The 25,290-nt window shown below is 41.0% G+C and overlaps 1 protein-coding gene across 3 annotated transcripts in view; it reads right to left on the bottom strand.

Annotated features, from left to right (window-relative positions):
• The window catches only part of FER1L6 (fer-1 like family member 6), a 175,765-nt gene that overhangs the window by 6,112 nt on the left and 144,363 nt on the right, over positions 1-25,290 (bottom strand). For all 3 annotated transcript variants that reach the window (XM_070382444.1, XM_005891962.3, XM_070382443.1), the window contains exons 33-39: positions 24,126-24,296; positions 20,968-21,128; positions 18,502-18,644; positions 15,219-15,307; positions 14,666-14,764; positions 11,153-11,394; positions 9,276-9,439 (exon numbers count right to left, since the gene is read on the bottom strand). In XM_070382444.1, coding sequence (XP_070238545.1) covers positions 9,276-9,439; positions 11,153-11,394; positions 14,666-14,764; positions 15,219-15,307; positions 18,502-18,644; positions 20,968-21,128; positions 24,126-24,296 — 1,069 coding nt within the window. The remainder of the gene's footprint in view (positions 1-9,275; positions 9,440-11,152; positions 11,395-14,665; positions 14,765-15,218; positions 15,308-18,501; positions 18,645-20,967; positions 21,129-24,125; positions 24,297-25,290) is intronic.

The raw sequence follows: 25,290 nt of genomic DNA, 5'->3' as shown, positions 1-25,290 counted from the left end.
TCTAGGCCCTGGGGACTTAATGATTAAGAAAAATAGGATCCCTGATCTAGTAGAGCTCCTGTTTTTGGAGGACGAGACCCTCTCTCTTGCTCCTTTGGTTTTGTGGATCAAGATTCAAGGTGAGGAACTTCCCCTGTGGTCCAGTGGTTAAGACTCCACGCTTTCAATGCAGGGGACACAGGTTTAATCCCTGGCCAGGGAATTAAAGTCCCACATGTTGTGTGGTGTGGCCAAAAAAACAAAATTAGAAAAGATTCAAGATGATAGGAGGGACACAGAAGTGGCAGGAGACTGGAGCAACATCAAAGAATTTCAGCACCTATGTTTGCTGTTAAGTTTGCCTTTCTGAATCTCGTGTGGATGGGGCATTACCTGACTTCTGAGGTTGATCTCCTACCCAGTAAAAAGGTCTCAGGTTCTAATGAACCAATGATCTAGTGTTAACTTATTTATTCTTACTGAAAAAGCCAGGATTTCTTCATATATATATCTATATATTTCATTTTTATTTGTTTATTATCTTTTTTGTCTGTGCTGGGTCTTCACTGTTGCACGGGCTTTTTCTCCAGTTGCAGTGAGTGGGGCTACTCTCCAGTGGTGGTAGGCAGGGGTCTCATTGCAGTGGCTTCTCTTGTTGTCAAGCCCCAGCTCTAGCTCGCGTGGGCTTCAGTAGGTGTGGCACATGGGCTCTGGAGCGAACATGGGTTGTGGCTCCCAGGCTCTAGAGTGCAGGCTCCACAGCTGTGACCCATGGGCTTAGTTGCTCCGCGGCACGTGGGCTCTTCCCAGATCTGGGATCAAACCTGTGTCTCCTACTTTGGCAGGTGGATTCTTTACCACTGAGCCACCAGGGAAGCCCAAGCCAGAGCTTCTTAACAAACAGATTTAGTTCCTGGTAGCCACGAAAATGTAATCATCGGAGAAATTAGAGAGAAGTAGAGTATTTGGGATGAGTTTGGATCCCTAGGTTGGGAAGAGCCCCTGGAGAAAAGAAAGGCTACCCACTCCAGTATTCTGGCCTGGAGAATTCCATGGACTGTATAGTCCATGGGGTCACAAAGACTCAGACACAACTGAGTGACTTTCACTTTCACTTTTTTTTTTTCCACTTTTTTGGAGCAGGCTCAGAGAGGTAGTGTCATGGCTGTCTGAATTAGTAAAGAAGCACAGTGGGCTTTTATTACAAGTGAAGTCATGAGTTCAAATCTAGGTAATCGCATCCATTCTTTAGACTAGTACTGTGACCCAACTCAGAAGGGATTAAATTCATATGACCCAGAAATATTCCTTAAAAATATGTGTATATATACTTATTCCTATTGAGAAATTTTGGCTCCATCAGCAATGCCTTGGACATAAAGGGACTGAGGAAATGCTTGGAAAGAAAGAATATAAAGCTTTTATCCATTCTTATCACTCCTCTATACATCTATCAACAGTACAATAATAGTAATATAACTCTAACTGTAATTGCAACACTTTATTGAATGCTTGTTTTGTCCCAGATTTGTTTTTTTTTTTTTTTTTGTCTATAATCTATCATAGTAACTAGCAAAGTAGGTCTCCTTTATATTGATAGAGAAATAAAGCCATAAAAGTCAAATAACTTTCCCAAGGTCCCATAGGCAATTAGCTAACCAACTGGAATTTGAACCAAACTCTGTAAGATTCCAAAGTTCACGCTCTTTCCTTTATAGCAGGCTGCCTTCCAATTGCCAGATAATTGGACTAAAATTTTTATGGGACCCTTCCCAGCTCTAACACGAGATGATTCTGTGATTGTCTTCATCATTGCCACCTAAAGGCATTTGTCTTCTCCGGCCTTAGTTTCCTCATCTATCAGATGGCCAGAGGCTCTTTAAAGCAACTTGGCTCTAACTGCTAGGTTTCATGAAAGGCGGAGTTAGAGCTTAGGATAACCGTGTAAGATTTCATGGCTGGAATAAACCCAAGAAGCCAGCTCCCCATGCATGGCAGAGAGGGCTTCCAATCTGCAAGATAAGACCCTCTGTCTGATTTCCAGAGGTTTTCCAGCAATGATCTGGGTTCCACTGTGCAACACTTTTATATGCTAGGAGCCTCATTCAACTCCTCTATACTTGACAGAGTTTAAGAGTCACTAACCAACCGCTGGGCTCCAGAATGTTTGGAAGAGAGGACAAAATCCAATGGAGAACAAGTGAGTATGAGAGTGAAGGGATCATAGGTGCCTTTTTTTCTTCATTGCTTAACAATAAGCTTAGCTAGAGTGCTATATAACATGCATGGTGGTATATTATTCCATTTAAACCACTTGACAGCTTGGCAAAATAGATGACATTTTTATTCCCAGTTTATAGCCCAGGAAACGAAGGCTTGATGATGTTTGCTAACTTTTGCCACAAAACTAGGATTTGTACCCAGGTCCTCTGACACCAAATCCCATCCTCCACTATTTTGGAAGAAAAGCTACGACAAACCTAGAGTATTAAAAGCAGAGACATCACTTTGCCAACAAAGGTGCATATAGTCAGGGCTGTGATTTTTCTAGTAGTCATGTATGGATGTGAAAGTTGGGCCGTAAAGAAGGCAGAGCCCCAAAGAATTGATGCTTTCGAACTGTGGCACTGGAGAAGACTCTTGAGAGTCCCTTGGACAGCAAGGAGCTCAAACCAGTCAATCCTAAAGGAAAGAAACCATGAAAATTCATGGGAAGAACTGATGCTGAAGCTCCAATACTTTGGTCACCTGATGTGAAGAGCCGACTCATTGGAAAAGATACTGATGCTGGGAAAGATTGAAGGCAAAAGAAGGGGGCGACAGAGGGTGAGATGGTTGGATGGCATCATTGACTCAATGGACATGAGTTTGAGCAAACTCCGGGAGACAGTGATGAATAGGGAAGCCTCGTGTGCTGCAGTCCATGGGGTTGCAAAGAGTTGGACACGACTGAGAAAACAACAACATCTTCTGCTATTTTATGTGTCTAAGTGGTTTAATTCTGTGGAATAAGTGAACCAGCCTATTTTTTAACAATCAATCAATATGCCTTTTCTGAAATGTTCAAGAAGAATCTCACAATCACTGCCATTCCCCAGCATTAGAATATATTTTTGATGTTAAATGTTGAAAACACATACTTGCTATAGAGAGAAAAAATGTTGCACAGATGAGGCCAGATACAAAATAACACACTATGTGTGATTTCATTTAGCTAAAGAAGGCAATGGATCAATTAATGAGGTTAGAGGTCAGGATAGCGGTCAGGACAGCGGCATGAGGGGTCTGGGTCACTGGAGAGGTTCTGCTTCTTTGTCTAGGTACCGATGGGAGTGTTCAGTGTGTGAAAATTCATGGTTGGTACACTCTTCTAGAATGTATATTACTCTTTTCTGTATGTAAATATATTATGTATTAATAAAATTGGCTTTAAAAAGAAAAGAAAAACATATTTTTTACTTCCATCTAATGGCTGGCCTTCAGTAACAGGGAATAGTAGAGCAAGGCATAGCATAACACAGCACAGGAATTGAGTGAGTAGGATTTGGTGCAGAAAAATTTATATCTGAAATCAGATTCTACCATTACTAGCTGTGTGACCTTGGGTGAGTTACCTGCCCGTCTGAGTCTCACTCATCTGGGGATGTTAATAGCATGTACCCCATAAAGTTGCTTTGAAAAATAAATAACACTTATATAGTGCTCACCCCAGTGCTTGGTGAATATCAAACTTTTAAAAAATCATAGTTCTTAACTTCAACACTACTTCATGGACAGAAATGCATAATTTAATGAGAAATATATTCTGCTTATTCAAAAAACTCTCAAAGAAGTCCCAAGGACCCATATTCTCACAGAAAAAATTTAAAGGAAAAAAAACAGGAGGCAGAGGATATGAAATGAGTTCTGCTCAAAGCATAGGAGTCATCAGCTAATACTATGAAGAGCCTCGACCCCACTTCACTGCCCTGCCTGAGTGGGCATGAAGCGTTTATCTGGCATCATAAAGGCAGCAAGGGAAGGTATTTACTGACACAGTCTGATAAACACTGCTCCTCATTCCATATCTCTCCACACAGAGGCCATATCCTATTTCAGTCATCAGTATTCAACCAAGCACCAAGGAGAGGTCTTAAGCTAATAATATCATCCCAATGTAATTTTAAATCAGAGCTGGAAAAAGTGGACACTTTGAGAGACTATCTGTTAATGACATCTATGGATGGAAGAAAATGATAAGGAAAGGTCCTGACAAGACTAGATTTGTGGTATCACGGCCATCACTCATGGGCTTCGCACTTCACTGAGCCCGGAGGGTGGAAGATGTGGGAGGCTGAGAAGTGATTCTGTTGAAGTTGGATATGACACTACCTCTCTGAGCCTGCTCCAAAAAAGTGGAAAAAAAAAGTGAAAGTGAAAGTCACTCAGTTGTGTCTGACTCTTTGTGACCCCATGGACTATACAGTCCATGGAATTCTCCAGGCCAGAATACTGGAGTGGGTAGCCTTTCCCTTCTCCAGGGGATCTTCCCAACCCAGGGATTGAACCCAGGTCTCCCGCATTGCAGGTGGATTCTTTACCAGCTGAGCCACAAGGGAAGCCCACATACACATACATACAGTACGTGCACACATATGCATGTGTGTGTGACTGTGCGCATTACAGTACATGATCACACCTCTGGACCTAGGAACTCCATTTCTCGAATGCTAATTTAAGGAAATAATTCAAAACTCAGAAAAAGCTTTAACACAAAACACATAGTCATATTCTTTTGGATATTCAAATTGTCCTATTATAATGAGATGTCTCAGGGTCACATTGCATTTATCTGCCCCTGACCTGGAGTCAGCCATTTCCCCAAAGATATATGGATTCTTTTAGTAGGAATTGGTATTTAGAAACAAGTGTCAGGGTGCTAGGAATCTTGTTTGCTACCGGGTTAGAAAAATATATTTTTGAATTCATGAGTCAATGATGATACAAAAAAAGCAAAGTAAGAGAAAAAAATCTCATTTACTACCACTAAGTATGAGTCTTACACTAATTCTTGATTCAAAAACTTGGTAGTGAATGGAGAGAATTAAACATTTATCTGATATTTTTTTTAGGGGATATGGTGACTATAATATATATCCATTTGATGAGAGAAAGCTCTTCTTAACACATAAATGCCAACTAATAAATGAAAAACAATGATATAATTAGATAATATATAGATGGATAGATAGATGATAGATAAAAATGGCTGGGGGCCTATTTGAAAATAAAATAGATCAAAAAGATAAGTAATAGCAACATATCAACTATAACTGAATCTTATTTTTTTTTTTAAAAAGCTATAAAATACATTTGAGGACAATAGGGTATCCTTTTTTACAGAAGGAGAAATGAATATGATATGGATATCAAGTTATATTAGGCAATATTATTAATTTATATGTGATGATGGCATTGTAGTTATGTAAGAGGATGTCCATATTCTCAGCAGATGCACGTGGAAGTATTTAGGGGTAAAGTGTTAGAATGTCTAGAACTTACTCCTAAATGGTTCAGCCAATGTATGTGTGTGTGTATCTATACCTATACATAGACACACACATATATATATTCACATATACAGGCAAAATAAATATGGCAAAATATCAACAAATGCTGAGTCTAGATGGTGAGTATGTGGCTGATCCTTATCCTAGTCAACTTTTCTGCATGCTTAAATTTTTTTAAATGAACATATGTTGAGGAAAAACACATGATTTAACTGTGGCATTTCTATTTTGAGAATACAAAGAGTTAATCATATTCCTAATACTATGTAGAGGAATGCTTATTATAACACTGAATAAGCCAAAATGAACAAGGCATTATTTTTAACATAGAATGATCACGATTATATAAAATTAACCAAAATCTATATATATCGGGAATAACAATATGTATTAGCAATTGTTTTTTTTGAGCAATTTGCATATGGGCACTATTTCTTCCTTTCTGCATTTTGGTGTCTTTTGAATTTTCTATAAATTTTCTAAAAGTTTTCTATAAATTTTCTATAATATAGTTTGTCTTAAAAACGATCTTCAGGTGAAAAATATCTCCCCTCTCTGCTCCTGTGGAATCTGAATTTGCCACGTACTCTTCAGACAGTTTGTCTACAGGTCTCCTCAGCTAAACTGTGAATTTCTGGATGGCAGGAACGTGTCTTATTGATTGCTGAGCCTTTAGTGCCTAGCGTATGAGTATGGAGCCATCGTAAATGCTGACAACAGTTTTTTCATACTAAACTGAGAGCAAAGAAATGTCTCTTTTAATTTTAGTTATTATGCTCTTGGGACTTACCTGGGCTACCTACCTGTAGACTCACAATATTAAGCTATAAAAGAAACTTCCTGATCTTCATCTCCTGAAAGAGTGATTTCTTTGAAGGTTGCTTTTAGCAGGATAATAAGATGCATAATGTAATGTGTTTAACGAAAAGCATGTTCTATACATAGTCCTGTTCCTTCACCAAAGGATGCCTGTGCTTTTGCAATTCCATTTGGAGCTGTTTTTCACTCACTATCCTATATTCCACACTAGGAGCTGTGCGATCCAAGTCTCTCAATTACACAACTTGGGTGTACAGATAAGTGGCTTTAAAAATAAGCCTGGCAGGTGGCATAGCCCATAAACAAACCCCTCCTGGCTGCTGGTAATTGGAATAAGAGGACAGTGATGTTCTGACTGCTGGCTTCAAGGCACAGGAGGGGAGTTCACGCAGAGTTGGAAATAGAGTATGCCTTTGCTAGAAACACATCTTGGAGGCACCCAGTCTGAACTATTCATTTTACAGGCATGGAAACTGTAAAAATGAGTAGACAGAAATCTCAATTAAAATAGAGTGGAGAGATCAGCAAAGGGGGCTCTCATGCCCTATGCAGACAGCAGAACCTAACAGGAAGAAAGACTTCCTCTTCTAGCCTGGCCACAGCTCATCCAGTGAGAGACAGTCACGACTCAGCCAATAAAAAGCCATGGATTCTTTGTTAACTATAGCACTCCCAGCTTCCTTTTTCCCTCCATAAAAGAGTTCTGTCCATTTTTTTGCTGGGGACTTGCACATGGCTAGGACGGGGGAGCCTGGTGGGCTGCCGTCTAAGGGGTCGCACAGAGTTGGACACGACTGAAGCGACTTAGCAGCAGCAGCAGCAGCCATGGTTGCAGATCTCAAACTGCAATTCTTTGTTAATCCCAAATAACCTGTTTCTGCTGGAGAAATAGCTAGCAGTCTACTGTTGGAACATGTGTCAACACTTTATACTTTTTTGTGGTTAAATTTTATTCCATTGTATGGATATACCTGATGGTGACATATGTAAAGCCACTTAAAACTCAAAATGGAGTAACGATGGTTCATGCATCCAAAATGGAGCCAGGTGGTTTTGCAGATCCAAGTTCCTAAATCATTGAGAACTTCAATCTTCTGAACTGTATCAAATTCTAAGACACCACTGCTGCTGCTGCCGCTAAGTCACTTCAGTCATGTCCGACTCTGTGTGACCACATAGACGGCAGCCCACCAGGCTCCCCCGTCTCTGTGATTCTCCAGGCAAGAACACCAGAGTGGGTTGCCATTTCCATCTGCAATGCATGCAAGTGAAAAGTGAAAGTGAAGTCGCTCAGTCCTATCGGACTCTTAGCGACCCCATGGACTGCAGCCTACCAGGCTCCTCCGTCCATGGTATTTTCCAGGCAAGAGTACTGGAGTGGGGTGCCACTGCCTTCTCCAAAGACACCACTAGCCATCTTCAAAACAGTATCTGCCATCACCTGCTCCCTGCAACCTTGCAGTTTCAAAGATCCCCCCTCCTTTTGCAACAATGTAATCATTTCAAACCCCAACCAACCCTTGCTTAAAAAGCACCCTTCTTGCCAAACTGGATTTCTGATTGGTAACCAAAAAAATCTGCTTAACTTTGTGGTGTTTTGCCTTTACCAGGCTCCCTCATTTTGTAGTGGAACAGAACAGAACTCAAGTGCTTCTTGAATCTGCCTCTCTCTAGCTATAATCCTAACAAACCTCAAATAAATGCCTCTTTACTTCAATCAGGTCTGTGTTTCTGAAATTTTTATTAACATATCAAATTTGTTTATCCATTCATCAGTTGATAGACATTTGGATGGCTCCAATTTGGGGTATTATGAATAACATTGCTATGAACCTTCATTTCTGAACTCATCCATTCATCAATCAGTTCACTAACTGAGCATCTATTATGTGCTAAGCCATGAAGCTTGGAAAGGAGTGCAGAGGCTGCCACATAGTAAAACCTCAGTGAAACCTCAGTGCATACTTGGGGGGACAGGAAAGAAGGCGTCTGCTTGAATTCTCATTCTTCCGATCCCATCTCACAGAGGGGACTGAACTTGAGAATGAAAGGAAGAGAAAGCCTCCAAGAAAACACGCTAGAACTAGACCCCATGGAGTCAGGTCAGCAGCTGCCATTTACCCAGTTAGGCTCAAAGAAATCCATGTCTTGCCCCCACTGAGTCCACAGAACAGAGAGAGACTGAGAACTCGGTCTATACCCAGACCTGTGACCTGAAGGGTCCTGACTTGGGTTTGCTCTGACTTCTGGGCACTAGGAGCAGAAGGGAGAACACGCTCCCCCGAAGACAGGATAGAAGCGAAAGGGGGCCATCCATGCGGTCCTGGTCCCTTTTCTCAACTTCACTGAGCACTGGAGTCCTCCGTCCTCCCTTACACAGGTGATGAGGGAGCTCAAAGAAAGGGTAAGGGAAACTTTCTTCCCACTACTCATGAAATGTCTGAACTCCTACAGTATGTGTCACACAGGATGGAGCAAGTTGGCAAGTTGGGAAAGGGGTGAATGGCTCTCCTTTCTGCCAGCATCCTCTGGAGCAAGTTTTAAAAGGATAGATCACTTTTTAAACTGGGTTTTTCGTTTGAAGGTGAAGGGATGAAGCATTTGCATTAAAATTGCACATTCGTCAGGAATGTATGCATAATTTCAAGAGATGTTGAAAAAAAATTAATGCCAGGGGCATATGTTCAAGCCAAGAGGATGGAAATCCACCCTGACATAGATTGCTATTAAATCAAGCATGCTGAAATACGGAGGGCTTAATGCATTTATAAATTTTTCAGAATTCTTGCTTCTCAGAAGAATCTTTGCCCTAAAGGGCTCTCTGTCATTTCAAGTCATTTTTCTTTAAGTTTACAAAATGACTCATTTAAAGAGCATGGGTCCTCTGCTTGCCCCATCCCCACCCCATCTTCTACGGCTCTGACTTACCGTGAGTTCTTTGCTTTTAGCAAAAGGCCACCAGCCCCGCACACGCTTTTGCTGGAATATGGAAATCATGTTCTCCTCACTTGCATTTTCAAATTTGGTGAGATCACAGGCTTTGGCAGACTTCGCTGCTCGGGGGAAACTATTGAGGTTCATCTCCAGGGAGCCTGTGAAGAGATGCCCTTAACAGGTTAGGGAAGGGCTTTAAAATCCGTCATTATCCTCATTCACACACCTATTCATCTATCCTCTCACTGGTCATTCAATCAGGACCACAAGGGATCAATAGCTTGTGCTAGGTATCCAGGACACAAATATGACCAAGACATGTGTGTTGCGTTTAAGGCATAATAATGTGGCAGCACACCAGGACTTCCCCGGCAGTCCAGTGGCTGGGACTTTGTCTTCCAGTGCAGAGGGTGTGGGTTCGATCCCTGGTCGGGGATCTTAAGATCCCACATGCCTCGCGGCCCAAAAGCCAAAACATAAAACAGAAGCAATATCATAGCAAATTCTATAAGGACTTTAAAAAGTGGTCCACGTTAAAAAAAAAAAAAAAGTATTAAATAAAAGAAAGTGCTGTGGCAGCAGGTAGAAGACCAGGGCAGAGCTACCGTATGTAACTTTCAAGCCTCGGTTTCTGATATCATCTGCTGGGCCTCTTCTCTGTTCCCCGAGTATGATCTAGATTCCGTGTCTATCCTCTGAGCTTTTCCCTGCCTTAGCACTGATCAGCCTAGAAGAACCTCCTCCCCCCATCACCCCTCCCTTTCTGAGCCCATTAAACTCCTCCAGGCTGGGGACTAAGTCTTACTGTCCTGGTAGCAACTCTTCCAGTACCTTCGTGGGTTCTCAACAATGAATTTTCTCTTTCAAGAAAATTTGTGTACAATCTTTAAGGGGTTAGTTTTCACTCACAGTTGTTATAAAATACTCGCATATTTCCCTATGTTGTATAATCCACCCCGGAGCCTGTCTCACACTCAGTGGTTTTGCCTCCCACACCCCCACCCCTGGGTTGCCCCTCCTCCCTTCTCTCCCCATCGGTAACCACTAGTTTATTCTCTGTATCTGTGAGTCTGCTTCTTTTTGGTTGCCATTCACTAGTTTTCAACAAGTAAGTATAAGTCATAATAAGAGAATGCCATGAGAATACTATATTTCTCTTTTTAATAAACTTTCCTATTAAGTAGTATTTGTTAACTGTGGACGCTTAAAATATATACATGAGTTAAAAAAATTTACATAATCCTACCTCCCAAAAGTTGATCACTGCCTTACTTATTAGTTCATATTCTCATGTCAGTCTTTCTGTCTCTTTGGCTGTCTCTGACTCTTTCTGCTACACAAATATACACACTTTTTACCAAAAGGGGATTTTTTTTACATACTTTTTTCATTTGATGCACCTTGCCTAACTATCCAACTGATTAAATATTCTAATATTTTAATGGCTGCAGGGTTATTACTTATTGAGCACTACTTTGTATGAAACTCTGTACTTCGCTTTTAGATTATCAAATATATACCTCCCAATACCCTCTGAAGTATACAATTTTATTATTCCCATTTTACAACTGAGTAAAACTGAGGTACAAAAAAGACCAGTGATTAGCTCAAAATTTAACAGCTTCTTGGCATTGGAGCAAAGATCAATTTAAGGTTACTTGAATATATATCTTCTACCATAGGGATGTACCATAACTTACTGAGTCAATTACCTTATATTAAGGGCTATTTGGAATGTTCCAATATTTTGCTATCAAAATTATTAAACAGCATCGAAATGATTATTTGTGGAGCAAAGTCAGACTAAGCTCTTCAGAAGTTGAGATAAAACCCTCAACATTAATATGACTTTGATGAAGTCTCTACCTTACCCAGAAAATCATCTGAGGACAGTCTTTCAAAATCCCAAACCTGGAGCACCAACACAGCTGGTGTCTTACACTCCATCTTCTCTAATGAAAATATATGCTCCCTCTTGGAAATGACCATTTGCTTCTCTGCTGGGAGATACTGAAACGGAAATAGGAAGCGCCAGTTGAAGTTCCCCTCTCCGGTCAGGGAGTTGTAATGCACGTCTGTCTCCTGCTTGTCGTCTTCCAAACCCTTTAACCACCTGAATGAAGACAGAGAAAGAATTAAACCCTCTGAGCACATTATTCATGCATCAGCATCACCAAGAGTGACTGAAGTAGTTTCATTGTGGTCACGGATCATAGTTTTAAAATTATGACATAGATTCAGATGGAAATTTCCATTGAATCTGAAAGCTATAAATAGGGATCAAAGGGTCTGAAGCAGAAATAAGACTCTCATTCTAAGTCAGGTTGGGGAATTGTCTTCAGTAGTTCTTGGGTATATCTGCAGTAAAGAGGGAAAACTCAGGAAATGTGAAATGAAAGTTTAATACGAGTTTCTTCTCACCCTGGGAGACTTTGTTATGGGGGAGGGGGCATTTCTGCACCCACTATATTACACTACATTTTATTACATTACTCCATTCCATAGATAAGTTGTCTTAACTCTCTGTGCCTTTGTTGCATCTGGAACATGGAAGCAATCACAGAATCTAGTTCATGGGAATTCTGAGGAATTACATGAGATAGTATATGTCCAGAGCTTTGTGTATTCCAAATGATCTATGATGCTATTTCCTCTTAGTATTATCTGGTCTTTCTCCTCCATGCTGAGTATAAAGTAAGCTACTAGGAATACATTTTCCTCTAGTACTTTATCCATGCCTAATTAACTCTTGAGAAAATAGGTACTTTTAATTCAAACTAATTGATAATGCCATACCACTTACTTTCTGAAAGCAAATATCCCTTCCTCTACCTCAAACTACCCCAGAGCAGATAAAGATCCTTCTCTTCTGAGAAGAGTGGTACCACTCAAGGTAAAGGTACAATTATTTAGGTAAGGGTACCTTTATTTAGCTAAAGATGGTGCTCGGCCAGTCAAGGTACGTGTGGTATCTGTTATGAGGCAAGGGCTGAGCCAGATGCTACGGGGTGATGGGGAGCAAGCAGAGGTGATCCTTGTCTTTGTGGAGCCACAGTCGTGGAGGGGAGAGGATAGAGGGAAATGGGTGGGGTGGAAGAAGTCACCAGTGAGGGATATGCAAAGGCTCTATGGAAGAAGTTAGGATACATTCTAAGACAGGAGAGAAGCTCAGTGTGACTAGAGAAGGCAAGGGGGGAACTGATCCAGTGAGAAGATAGGTAGCAGCTCATTATATGTGATATTTTAGGACTTATGAGAGACTTTAGATCCTTGTCCAGAGAAAATAGGATGTCATTAAAAGATTTTGAGTACAGGACTGATGTGATCAGATTGAGTTTTTAAGAGGTCACTCATTTTTCAACATGAAGAACAGATTATTGGAAGTAAGACTGAATATGGAGAGACCAATTCAGATAGTATTGACCCCAGCAAGAAATGATGGAGGGAAAGATGATGATGGTGGAGCTTTCCTGGTGGCTCAGTGGTAAAGAATCTGCCTGCCAAAGCAGGAGGTTTGGGTTTGATTCCTGGTCCAGGAAGATCTCACATGCCTTGGAGCAACCAAGCCTGTGCTCCAGAGCCCGGGAACTACATTTACTGCAGCCCACATGTCCTAGAGCCTGTGCTGTGCAACAAGAGAAGCCACAGCAATGAGAAGCCCACGCACTGCAACAAAGTAGCCCTGGCTTCCCTGGCTTTCCGCAACTAGAGAAAAACTCACACAGGGATGAAGACCCAGCACAGCCAAAAATAAATAAATATATAAAATTATTAAAAAAAAAAAGATGATGATGACGGGTGACGATAAGGAGACTGGATACTGCTGACAGCTATTTGGGACCTAAAATGAATAAGACTTAGTGGCATACCAGAAACGAGAGTGTCAATGAAGAAGACGGGTTCTTGCTGGGGGAAGACAAAGAGATAAAACTGAAAAGAATTTACCGTTTCTGAGATGAATTTTATCTGAGGACACATTTTGTTGTTGTTGTTAAAACATTGGTACACTTTATTACAATAATATTTATGCTTTATTGCTTGTATTTGAGAGTATACTGAATATTTTGTTTGAAAACAAGTAGTTTATTGAGAAGATTTTGGATAAGAAGCTATCTATAGTTATTATTATAGATAACTTCTATATGTTATTATGATTATTATTCTATTTTTATTTTTTAAATCATAGACTACCTTAGGTTATGCAATATTTATTTTGAAAACCTCTAAGTAATTTAACTTCCTCAGAGTTTGTGGAGAGAAAAATTATTGTTTCTTTGAAATTTTCCTGCTAAAAGAACTACAATTCTTTTCTTACTTTTTAAATTGAAGTGTAATTGCTTTACAATGTTGTATTAGTTTCTGCTGTACAACAAAGTGAATCAGCTATATGTACACATATATCCCCTCCCTCTTGATTAGGGTACATGTTTAAGTCATATTGTTTCTGGTTCTCTACCACCTCCTCTCCCTCCCTGACTAGGGGCTAAAGGAAACCTACAAAGGCATTTGTGTCATAGCCAAGATGTAGCAGAGAGATACAAATTATTTAGTTTCCTAGGTCCTAGGCTGATAAAATTTTTTTTATCAAAGTAGCAAATGAAAAGGTATAAATTTCAACTTTTGTGTTAGGCTGTGGCTCAGCTGGTGAAGAATCCACCTGCAATGTGGGAGACCTGGATTTGATCCCTGGGTTGGGAAGATCCTCTGGAGAAGGAAACAGCTACCACTCCAGCATCTGGCCTGGAGTATTTCTTAGACTGTGTAGCCCATGGGCGTTGCAAAGAATCAGACACAACTGAGCAATCTTCACGTCACCGTGGGCTTCCCAGCTGGTGCTAGTGGTAAAGAACCTGCCTGCCAGTGCAGGAGACATAAGAGACTCAGGTTCGATCCCTGAATTGGGAAAATCTCTGGAGGAGAGAATGGCAACCCATTCCAGTATTCTTGCCTAGAGAATCCCATGGAAAGAGGAGCCTGGTGGACTACAGTCCATAGGGTGCAAAGAGTCAGACATGCCTGATGCAATTTAGCATGCATGTTTATAATCTTAACACTTAATTTTTCATCAATAGCACTATAGTTCACTACTTTCTGCTGGTGTAAATATATTTTGAATGTCATTCAAAAAGTTTAGGCATTCAACATTTAATAGGAAGAGACATTCATATAAACAAACTTTTCTCACAAAAATATTTCATGAGATAATCATTCTTAGTAAAATGACCAAATATTTGGCAAAGAAAGTGACCTCTCTAACAAGGTGAGTAAGAAAGCCTCCTTTTGTGAGGTGTGGGTGGAATGCCTTCCATGAAGCATAGTTTGGTTGAGGGTTAAAGGGTGAACAGGAGAAGGAAAGGGTGGATGGAGTTTGCTGATGATCTTACCCTTTAACATAAATATCACTCGATTTTTGTCCTGTGAAGATATTCTCATCCTCCAAAATGACATCTTCTGTGTTCCAGATGGTTACTCTCAGTTCATACCTGGGATAAGGGAAGGGAGACGTAGGTTGAAGACCCTGGAGGTTGAGTCGATTGGTGTCTATGTGATTCTGGTATTGCTTTGAGTCTATAAGCTTCTTCGACTTTACCAAGTTCAAAATATTAAGACTTAAGGTCTTCGTTCCATCAAAACCAAGCGTCCCAGCTGGAATCATCATGAATATGAATTTCTCTGAGCAGATCCTCCTTCCATCAACCAACATTTTTTGGATGTGGAAGAATGTTGACACTCAGGGCTCTTACCATAAAACAGGGGCCACTATTTCCATCCCCATTGCTACTATTACTACCACCACTCACCTCCTGATGTAACTGACCAGGTAGAAAGTCAGGCGTGATTGTCAGGTGTCAGTTGATTGGTGTAATGTGTCAGACACCAGGTCTTTTAGTCTGCACCATGGTTTCTTTCCTTAAAGATGAGGCTGCAACTACTTACCCTTTGGGTTTCCTTGGAGAAATGTCAACAGGAGGTCCAGGCTGAGGCATATCTTCAGGAAACATATCCACCCACATCTGCAGACGGCCCTTGTGAAGAAAAGAAGACTCTAGCTTTTTTGGGGAAAGTGTGGTTACCACATGGACACTGACCATTCACAGTTTTAACAGATGCCTTTACTAGGGTTGAGTCTCTGGTGGCTCAGATGGTAAAGAGTCCGCCTGCAATGCAGGAAACGTAAGAGACTCTGGTTCGATCCCTGGATGAGGAAGATCCCCTGGAGAAGGGAATGGCAGCCCACTCCAGTATCTGTGTCTGGAGAATTACATGAACAGAGGATCTTGGTGTGCTACAGTCCGTGGGGTCGCAAAGAGTCAGACATGACTGAGACACTAACACTTTCACTTTACTAGGAACAGTTATTAGGTAAATATAATATAATATAATAATATTATCCATACTGTATTTAGAATATTTGTTGACAAAGACAGAACTTACATTTTTATTAAAAATTGGAGCATATATCAAGAGAAGGGCAAACCTTATTGAGCACCTACTATGTGGTAGATGCAGCCCTGTGCAATTGAAAGCATTGTCTCATTAATTCCTCCAATATCTCCACTAGGTAGAAATTCCTACTTGGCAGATGAGAAATGTCTTGCATGTATTTACACAGGCAATATATAGCAGGGCCTGGATTCAAATCTTATCTGCTGACTCTATAGAGACCTGGCTTTTCTTACCAACCCCTAAGGATAACAGAGATTCTACTATCTGTCAGAAGTATCATGCTTCATTGCCTCCAAAGTATCTTAACATCCACTAGCTCCACCAATGCTTACCCCTAGCCATAAGAAAGTAAGGTTCAGAGAAATCAAAGAAATTATCCAAAGTCCTGTGGCTAATTAGTGATAGAACAGGACCTTCCATCCATTGCTCTGGACTCCATACACCAAAATTTACCCTGTTTCAAGGGATCTGAAAGTCCAGGTGGGAAGAAGGGCCAGTGGATTCTACGTTCAGCTCTGTTGTATGTACTCTAAGTGCTCTGTCAGCTCAGGCAAGAAGGTGAGTGATCAGCAAAGGCTGGGATGGTCAGGGAAGATTTTATATGAAGTAAGTGGGGCTGTCAACAGAGGGGGGAGGATTCATAGGATTTGGGTGAAGGAGGAGCTTTGGCTAGGGGGACAAAAGGAGGATTTCCAGAGGAAGGGACAATGTAAGCAAAGAGCTAGCATTTGGGAAGTGATGAACCAATTCTGGGCTTCCCTGATAGCTCGGTTGGTAAAGAATCCACCTGCAATGCTGGAGACCCCAGTTCGATTCCTGGGTCGGGAAGATACTCTGGAGAAGGGATAGGCTACCCACTCCAATTCAATGAAGGATTATATTCCTAGGGTCCCAAAAGAGACATTATGTGCTCAGTCGCTCAGTTGTGTCTGACTCTTCGCAGCCCCTTGGACTGTAGCCCACCAGGCTCCTCTGTCCATGGACTTTTCCAGGCAACAGACATTAATGTTCATCTTTAACCAAGAAGCCACATCTGACAGGCAAAATGAGGGCTGCTGCTGCTGCTGCTCAGTCGCTTCAGTCGTGTCCAACTCTGTGCGACCCCAGAGACAGCAGCCCACCAGGCTCCCCCGTCCCTAGGATTCTCCAGGCAAGAACACTGGAGTGGGTTGCCATTTCCTTCTCCAATGCATGAAAGTGAAAAGTGAAAGTGAAGTCACTCAGTCATGTCCAACTCCTAGCAACCCCATGGACTGCAGCCCACCAGGCTCCTCCGTCCATGGGATTTTCCAGGCAAGAGTACTGGAGTGGGGTGCCATTGCCTTCTCTGAAAATGAGGGATACCAGTAACCAAAAGATTTCAAAGATCTGGGAGTAAATCTTAAGAAATAACCATAAGCTTCTACATTTGATAAAACTGTATTCTTTTCAGACACCCACACACATGCGATCCCTAGGTTTATATTCCACCATGCCTGGGATAGCAGTGTGGGTCTTCCTGCCCCATTATAGTCAAGCTCACTTGCTTTGCCCAGACTACACAGTGAGTGAATTCAGAGCTGGGACAGAACTAGGGACTCAAGCTGTCTGGGTTAAATCCCAGCTCTGTGTTGTGCTGTTCTTAGTTGCTCAGTCATGACCAACTCTTTGGAACTCCATGGACTGTAGCCCGCCAAGCTCCTCTGTCCATAGGGATTCTCCAAGCAAGAATACTGGAGTGGGTTGCCATGCCCTCCTCAAGGGGATCTTCCCAACCCAGGGATTGAACCTAGGTCTCATGCACTGTAGGTGGATTCCTTACCATCTGATCCGCCAGGGAAGCCCAAGAACACTGGAGTGGTAGCTTATCCCTTCTCCAGGGGATCTTCCCAACCCAGGAATTAAACGGGGGTCTCCTGCATTGCAGGCAGATTGTTTACCAGCTGAGTAACTTTGTGCAAGTTACTTAAACTCTCCTAACCACAATTTCTTAAAAGTAAGGATCATAATAATTTCATCATGAGGCAATATTAAGAAATAAGGCTTAGGTGACCCCTACACCTCTGTTTGTCTAGGAAAACCTTGGCGTGGGCCCTTTGTAGCAGCTTAATTGTTAATAATGACCTCTTTTACTCTCAAAATGGCCATAATATGGATAAATATATCCTTGGTTATCCTAACTGAGTGATATTATTTCCATAAGGAATCTAGGACATTAAAAGTTTCTTAATAAAGTTTTCTTTTCCCTTCCAACTCATAACCCAGATCTCTAGTTATCTTCCACACAGCTTGTTTTTGCTAATTCTTCAAGGTAAGCTTCCATCTATTGCCCCTCTGGGAAAACTACTGGGATGTGTGGTTACTGATAGATTTTGGACAAGTTCTTGGGTACATCAAATGGGTTTTGAACTTTCTTAAATGTCAATATTCTTCTGAAAGAATTTGATTACTCAAATCATAAAAAGGAAAGAGCAATAAATCCAACTCTGATTTTAGGGCAGAGTTTCTCAATCTTAACATTCACTTGGGGCTGAATAATTCTTTGTTGTGAGGGGCTGCCCAGTACAAAATAGGATGTTCAGCAGCATCTCTGGCCTCTTCCCACTAGAAGCCAGTAGCACCCTCACCCACTTGAGACAACCCAAAATACTGATATTTCAGACACTGCTAAATGTCCAGGCTAGGAGGGAGAAAAACTGTCCCTAGTTGGGAGCCATTACTATATGGCACAAACAAGATTAACTTTTAGGGCAAAAGTCTCATTTGTTGGGGATGAACATTTCTTGGCCACTACCTGCTCCATTCCGGGCTTATCCTTGTGGTACAGTGGCCGTGTTTCTATGTGCTCAGGAACCAGCCTACACCCAACCTCTGGAATATCCTCCCAAGAGTGTAAAACCCTGAGGGCCAAGTGCTCATACGACTCCACCGTCTCATCTGCATGGAAGAGAGAAAAATACAGAGACTTGTCAGATGCGTGTTCCTGTAAGGGGACAGTGATGAACTGTCAGATACATTTTCAAACACTCCCTGAAAGTGTTTGAAAGGTTTATTTAAACATACAAGTAGAGAGAAAATGTACAGGTAGAGAGAAGAGATAGCAAAAAAGAAATAGGACAAATAAAATGGAAAGAGGTGGGAGTAGAGTGGTGGGAGGGGAAGGAGAGTGAAAGTTGAGAGAGTGAATCTATCTATGAAACAGAAATAGACTCACAGACGTAAAGATCAGGCTTGTGATCTTGCCAAGTGATCTTCCCCCTTGCCAAGGGGGAGGGGGCTAAGGGGGATGGACTGGGAGTTTGGGTTTGGTAGATGCAAGCCATTATGTTTAGAATAGGTCCTACTGTATAGCACAAGGGACTATAGCCAATCTTCCGGGATAAATAATAATGAAAAAGAATTTTTAAAATATATATATACGTGTATAACTGAGGAAAGACTTTGCTGTATAGCAGAGACCTGGCTTTTCTTACCAACTTTGCTATATAGCAGAGACTGGCACAATGCTGTAAATCGACTATACATCAATTTAAAAAATTAATTAAGAAAAAAAGTTAAGAGATTGGGAAATGAGACAGGTTGACCAGAGGACTCAGCACAGTCAGGGTCTTGGGAGTACAGGACTCCCTTCATCCCTTGAATCAGACTCCTTCAGTCTATGACTTACAAACTTGGCTTCAAGGGATAAGAGAGGGTACTTTTTCTGGAGACATAAAGCTATTTGCTAACACTATAGTGGGAAAGGGCCCGGGGGATCAGAGTGGTCCTAAACAAGGTGGTGAAATAGACATAACATGTGCTCATTGACGTCTTATGACTCTTCTCATTATTGCTTGAGATCTCTCACTCCTACCAGCACCTACTCAGGGAAAACATTCTCTGATCTATCACTTTATTTTTAAAAAAGGTAATTCATGATAAAAACTATTGGTAGAAAAAATACTTGCCAAATAAGACAAAAATTGTTGAAAGAATAAAATCTTCTTGACAAACCTTAGAATGGCCAAATTTGACATAGGAAAAGTTGAACCTGGTTTAACCAAAGAAATAAAAGTCTACCAAGAGAATCTTCCAACAACAATAATTATAGTCAGTAGAAGTCGATAGGGATGAACAAGTAATCGATGAATTAAATCTTTGTCATAAAGTTTAATCAGTCAAGAACTTATCTTGATGAACATAATTTCAGGTTTTTGGTGGGCAAATAAATTGTTTAATCATGAAATGTAGAACAGTGACCAAGGGACTAAATTGGCTTAATAGAGTCTATTGTGAAAAAGTATTTTTCTCACTGAAATTCATCTATATCGTTAATATACTAGACATCAATAACTCTGCATGAGGAAAACCTCTTGGAATTTCTTGGGACCAAAACAACAAAATAAAAAGAAATCTTGGCATTAAAGTGGTGGGATCGACAGAGTGTCGGAACACCCTGTAGCGTGTACATAATTGGGCTTTTGCATCAGAAGCACTGCACCATATATAGGTAATCTTTAAGCATCAAATGGATAGGTGTGATAGTACAGGAATTGTTTTATATCCTTAAAGGGGATTTTTTTTTCTCATCCTAAATTTATGAAAGGCTTTCTGGAGTCCTCCTGATATGTTCTATGTTGCTCATATGGAAAAATCTATTTCTTGGTGTTGGAAAAGGAGAGTTGTTGGTGTAACACTTATGGGGATAATTTGAGTTGTGTCCAAGTATTTATTCTATATAATATTCATTTTAAGGTATTGTCTATCTTCTGACACAACAATTCTGCTTCTCTGATATGTACTGTAGACTCATCAGAAATATGCAAAAATATGTGTAAGGAGGTTCATGGAAGCATTAAGTGACACCATAAAAATGGACACAATGGAAATGTCACAGCCATAAAATAGAAGATTATCAAAGATAGTTTCAAAGAACAGAGGAGAACTGTCATAATCTATTGGAAGTAGAAAAGGCAGAGTACAAAACTATATATATATATATGGCATATTAATGTACCATATATATAGCATATTTAAAATTATGTAAAAATGTGGCATATTGCATGCGCACACACACACCCACACACACTGTGAAGAAATATACCACCATGCACCATCATTATCTCTGAATTTGGGGATTACAAGTGATCTTCATCCTCCTCAGTACTTTTCCATGCATTAACTTTACAGTAGATGACCATTGCCTTCAGTCATCAACACCACTGAAAGCAGGCTTTTCAAAAGAAGAACCACTTCAGCAGGAAACACTGTGGGGAGTTACCCGTGTCCTCCTTGGTAAAGGTTGTTTTTCCAGAAAAGACCTGGTTTCCTATCTGTATTTCCCCAGGGCGGAAGTAGGGGCCATCCAGCTTGTTGTCCTTGCAGAGCTTGGTGAGGATTTCGGTAGGTTTGGATGTGTCTCGCCAGGCATTGTATCCTTCTCTGAAAAGTGGACAAAGGACAGAGGGTGAGGTCCGGGCTGCCTCAGGAGCCGCCCCCCAGGATGTCTGTGAAAGGACCACCTCAGTATGACCTGTGTGGTGTCCTTTAGCTTTAACTTGACATGCCACATGCTTGGGGCTAGCGGTTTTGTTTTTGTTTAATTTGTTTTCTCTCTTTTCTGGTCAATACCTCTGCATATGTGTGCTTGTATGAAAGGCAGAACTTCGGAATAGCTTGACAGAACATTTCTTTTAAGGTAGTTTCATATACATTTTTTAAAACAAATGCATCCTTTAAAAAGCTGAAGTGAAGTTCACATAACAAAATTGGCTATTTTAAAGTTGACCAATTTGGTGGGATTTAGTATAATGGCAATCCACTCCAGTGTTCTTGCCTGGAGAATCCCAAGGGACGGGGGAGCCTGGTGGGCTGCCACCCATGGGGTTGCACAGAGTTGGACACGACTGAAGAGACTTAGCAGCAGCAGCAGTGTATTCATGATGTTGTGCAACCAGTACCTCTATCCAGTGCCAAAAAAATTTTTTCATCACCACAAAAGAAAACTCGCTACCCCTTAAGCAGCTACTCCTCATTCCCCGTGCCCAGGCTAGCCTCTGGCAATCAGCAGTGTGCTCTCTGTCTCTATGGATTTCTCTGCAGGTAGTTTTGGTTTAGTTTGTCCTGTCACTAGCAGGATAGCTATTTGGCTGCTACTTCCAAGAATAAAGCCAAGCTCATTCTTCTAGTTTCTCTGCATCTTTCCTCCCTTCTCCTCCTCTTCCAAAATCATACTGTAGACTCACATCCCAGGCAGGAAGTCTTGAGGTGCCATTTCTCTAATCAGTAATTTCCTAGTGGTGAGTTTCCAGATCTTTCCAACCCCTTCCTTCCTTAAAAACAAGCTATTTGGTTAAAAAAAAAATCATTAACTTGTAATGAGATGCTCCCTAGGAACCATGACTGAGATAAGCTTGGATTTCTCTGCTCCCTGGGATGCGGGATTCATCAGAATTTAATCCATTTAAACACTGAAAGAAACAAAACACGGCTGTAAAACAGCTTTCCTACCTTGGTTCAGAAATATGAAGATCCTGAAGAAGATTCCAAGCCAGGCCCATACATAGACCTTCCCAGAAATAGGTGTTCTTGTCTATTTTTAAGACCTCAGTGAACAACTTACCTAACTAAACTATTTTGATACCTGGTAATTCCACTGTCAGGAAATTCTTTTGAACAAAAGATACACCACGTTTACATGTGGTTTCCTTTACTGACTTCACAGTGCACACAGCTAATCATTCTCTGAATGCTACCCTCTCAGGTACTTGAGAATGATATAAATACCCCAGAAGGCTTCTCCATTCACTGAAGTCCCCAGACTGAAATGGCATGCTCGGTTCAGAGAAGAACAGGCCAGCAGTAGAGACTTGTCTGAAAATCATTCCATGGAGGAAATAGATGTTTTGGACTATGTTAATGAGAGTCTAAATTGGTCCACCCCTTCTGGAGAGACATCTGGATGTTACTATTAAAAGTTTTTAAAGTGTGCATTCCTTTCAATGGAATAAATCCATGTCGATGGATGAACACTGAATGAATTATCAGAAAGGTTTGCAATGGCTTTTGTATGGTAATGCTCATAGCAGCAATATTTCTAATAGAATAAGGAAGAAAAATGTAAATGCCCTGAAATTCAAGAAGGGAAACTGGTTATATAATTGTACAATAAATTTATATAAGGGAATACCAGAGAGCTGTTAAAATAATGATTTTGAAGAATATTTAATATCATAGAATGCTTATGATATAACGTATAAATGCAACAAGAAGCTTAGGAAATTGTATGGTTAGTATGAGTCCAATTCTGGGAGGAAATAACGTAGAAAAAGAGCTTCCCTGATGTCTCAACAGGTAAAGAAGCTGCTCTCAAGGCAGGAGACAGGATACACAGGTTCGATCTCTGGGTTGGGAAGATACCCTGGAGGAGGAGGGCATGGCAACCCACTCCAGTATTCTTGCCTGGAGAATCCCATGGACTCAGGAGCCTGGTGGGCTACAGCCCAAAGGGTCGGAAAGAGTCAGACACAACTGAGCAACTATACATACATGCAGCATAGAAAAAATACTGAAAGGAAATACATACACACTCTTTAATGTAAGTTTTATCTACGAGTGAAATAATTTGAGCATCATTTTGTACTTCCTGTATTTCCTAAATTTTCTACAAGGAATATATATTACTTTATATTCAAAAGTATTTCTAAAATTACACCATGGAAGCCTAATGGATGTTTTTATATTTTCCTTTTTTTAATATATTCTCATAGCTGATATTTATAAGAATTTTCTCTTAAGATATCAAATAAGCCATACTTAAAAAAAGAGTAAATTCTGGGAGTTGGTGATGGACAGGGAGGCCGGGTGTGCTGCGGTTCATGGGGTCACAAAGAGTCGGACATGACCAAGCAACTGAACTGAACTGAACTGAAAAAAGAAATCTAGTATACATTCTAAAATTAAGCAGAGCTCAAAAACCTTTTTAAAGAGAGACTTGGACCCACTTCTCCCTCATGTGTAAGATGGGAATAACATCTCAATGGGTTTTGAGGAGAACTGAATTAGATATACCATATGAAGTACATGGTATATTTTAAGTACTTGTGAGTGTTGGTTGTAATTAACTAGGATATTGGCATTTGTATTATGTTAATCATTCTTCTAGCATCATTCCCCACTAAGAACTCAGTCCACCAGGACCAGCTAATCAACTGAACAAATACAACTCTTGACTTGAAGAATCTGCCCTGGGTTCCAAATCAATATTGCCTCCCCAGCCCCAAATAGCTTCAGGTGCAATGAGCAGTTTCCATGTCAGCAGTGAGCCCTGCTGACATGGAGCCCATCTGAGATATTAAAACTGAGTCTTATGTGGTCTTCCCAGCGCCTGGGCTGCAGCCTCAGGGCACCAACAGTGACTCCACAGGAAGAGGAACTTACATCTCATACTGACTCTGCAAGCCACAGATGGCTCGGTGCTTGCTGTAGAAGCGGTTCTCCAGGTCAATCCTGGTCTCACCAATGAGGTCGTCCGTCCCAATCAAGTCATGGTCGTAGATCAGCACAGAGAGCAAGGACTCCTTTGGGAACGTGGCCTGGATCTCAAATGACCTGCCGTCCAAGCAGAGGCTTTAGGAATCAACAGCATTTGGTGCTGCAGAGAACTTTTTCCTGTTTCACTTTTAGCTCACCTACAGTCCATTGTTGCTGTTCACTCACTAAGTCATGTCCAGCTCTTTGTGACTCCATGGACTGCAGCACGCCAGGTTCCCCTGTCCCTCACTATCTCCTGGAGCCTGCTCAAACTCATATCCATTGAGTGGGTGATGCTATCCAACCATCTCATCCTCTGCTGCCCCCTTCTCCTCCTGCCTTCAATCTTTCCCAGCATCAGGGTCTTTTCCAATGCGTTGGCTCTTTGCATCAAGTGGTTAAGTATAGGCCTACGGTCCGTAGGAACTCACTAGACACTGAGAAACCCAATTACTACTTAATGGATATTTATGTAGTTTAATTTTTCATTGAGATGCAAACAATTTCCAACCCTTTTGTCAATTTCCAGTAGCCAATCATCTACTCTCTCATGGGTCACATCTTATAGTCTCAACTAGGGTGACAGCAAGAGGAAAAGCAAAGTCCTTAGATTTTGGTCTCAAACAGGACTGATTTCTAATCTTGATTTTGAATCAGCTACTTCCTGGTTGTAAAACATTGGGAAAGTTATTTCAACTCTTTTGGGCTCTTTACATGTACACGAGGATAAATAATACGTCTTCTTTATAATATAGCATAGTGGTTAAATGGGATCTTGTTTATACAAAACACAGATTTTACTTCCAGGCATTCAACTGGTGCCCAATAAACTGCCATTTCCTCTCCCCTCCATTGTGGATTCATCAGGGAATATCAGCTGCGTTTATTTGAGATGAAAATCCTATTGACAATGGAAAACCATTAAAACATAGACGTGCAGGACTGGATGTGTCTATACAAGATTCTGAGCCCCTTGTGAACAGAGAGACTTGCCCTCCTCATCTCTGCATTGTTGGAGCTTGTACTTCAGCTGCAGAAAGCAGACACAATAAATGTTTCTTTGAATTGTGCA

This window comes from Bos mutus, chromosome 14 (assembly GCF_027580195.1).
Source record: "Bos mutus isolate GX-2022 chromosome 14, NWIPB_WYAK_1.1, whole genome shotgun sequence".
NCBI classification, from domain to species: Eukaryota; Metazoa; Chordata; class Mammalia; order Artiodactyla; family Bovidae; genus Bos; species Bos mutus.
Note: the sequence above shows the minus strand (reverse complement) of the source record. Positions and strands in the feature narration are given on the sequence as shown.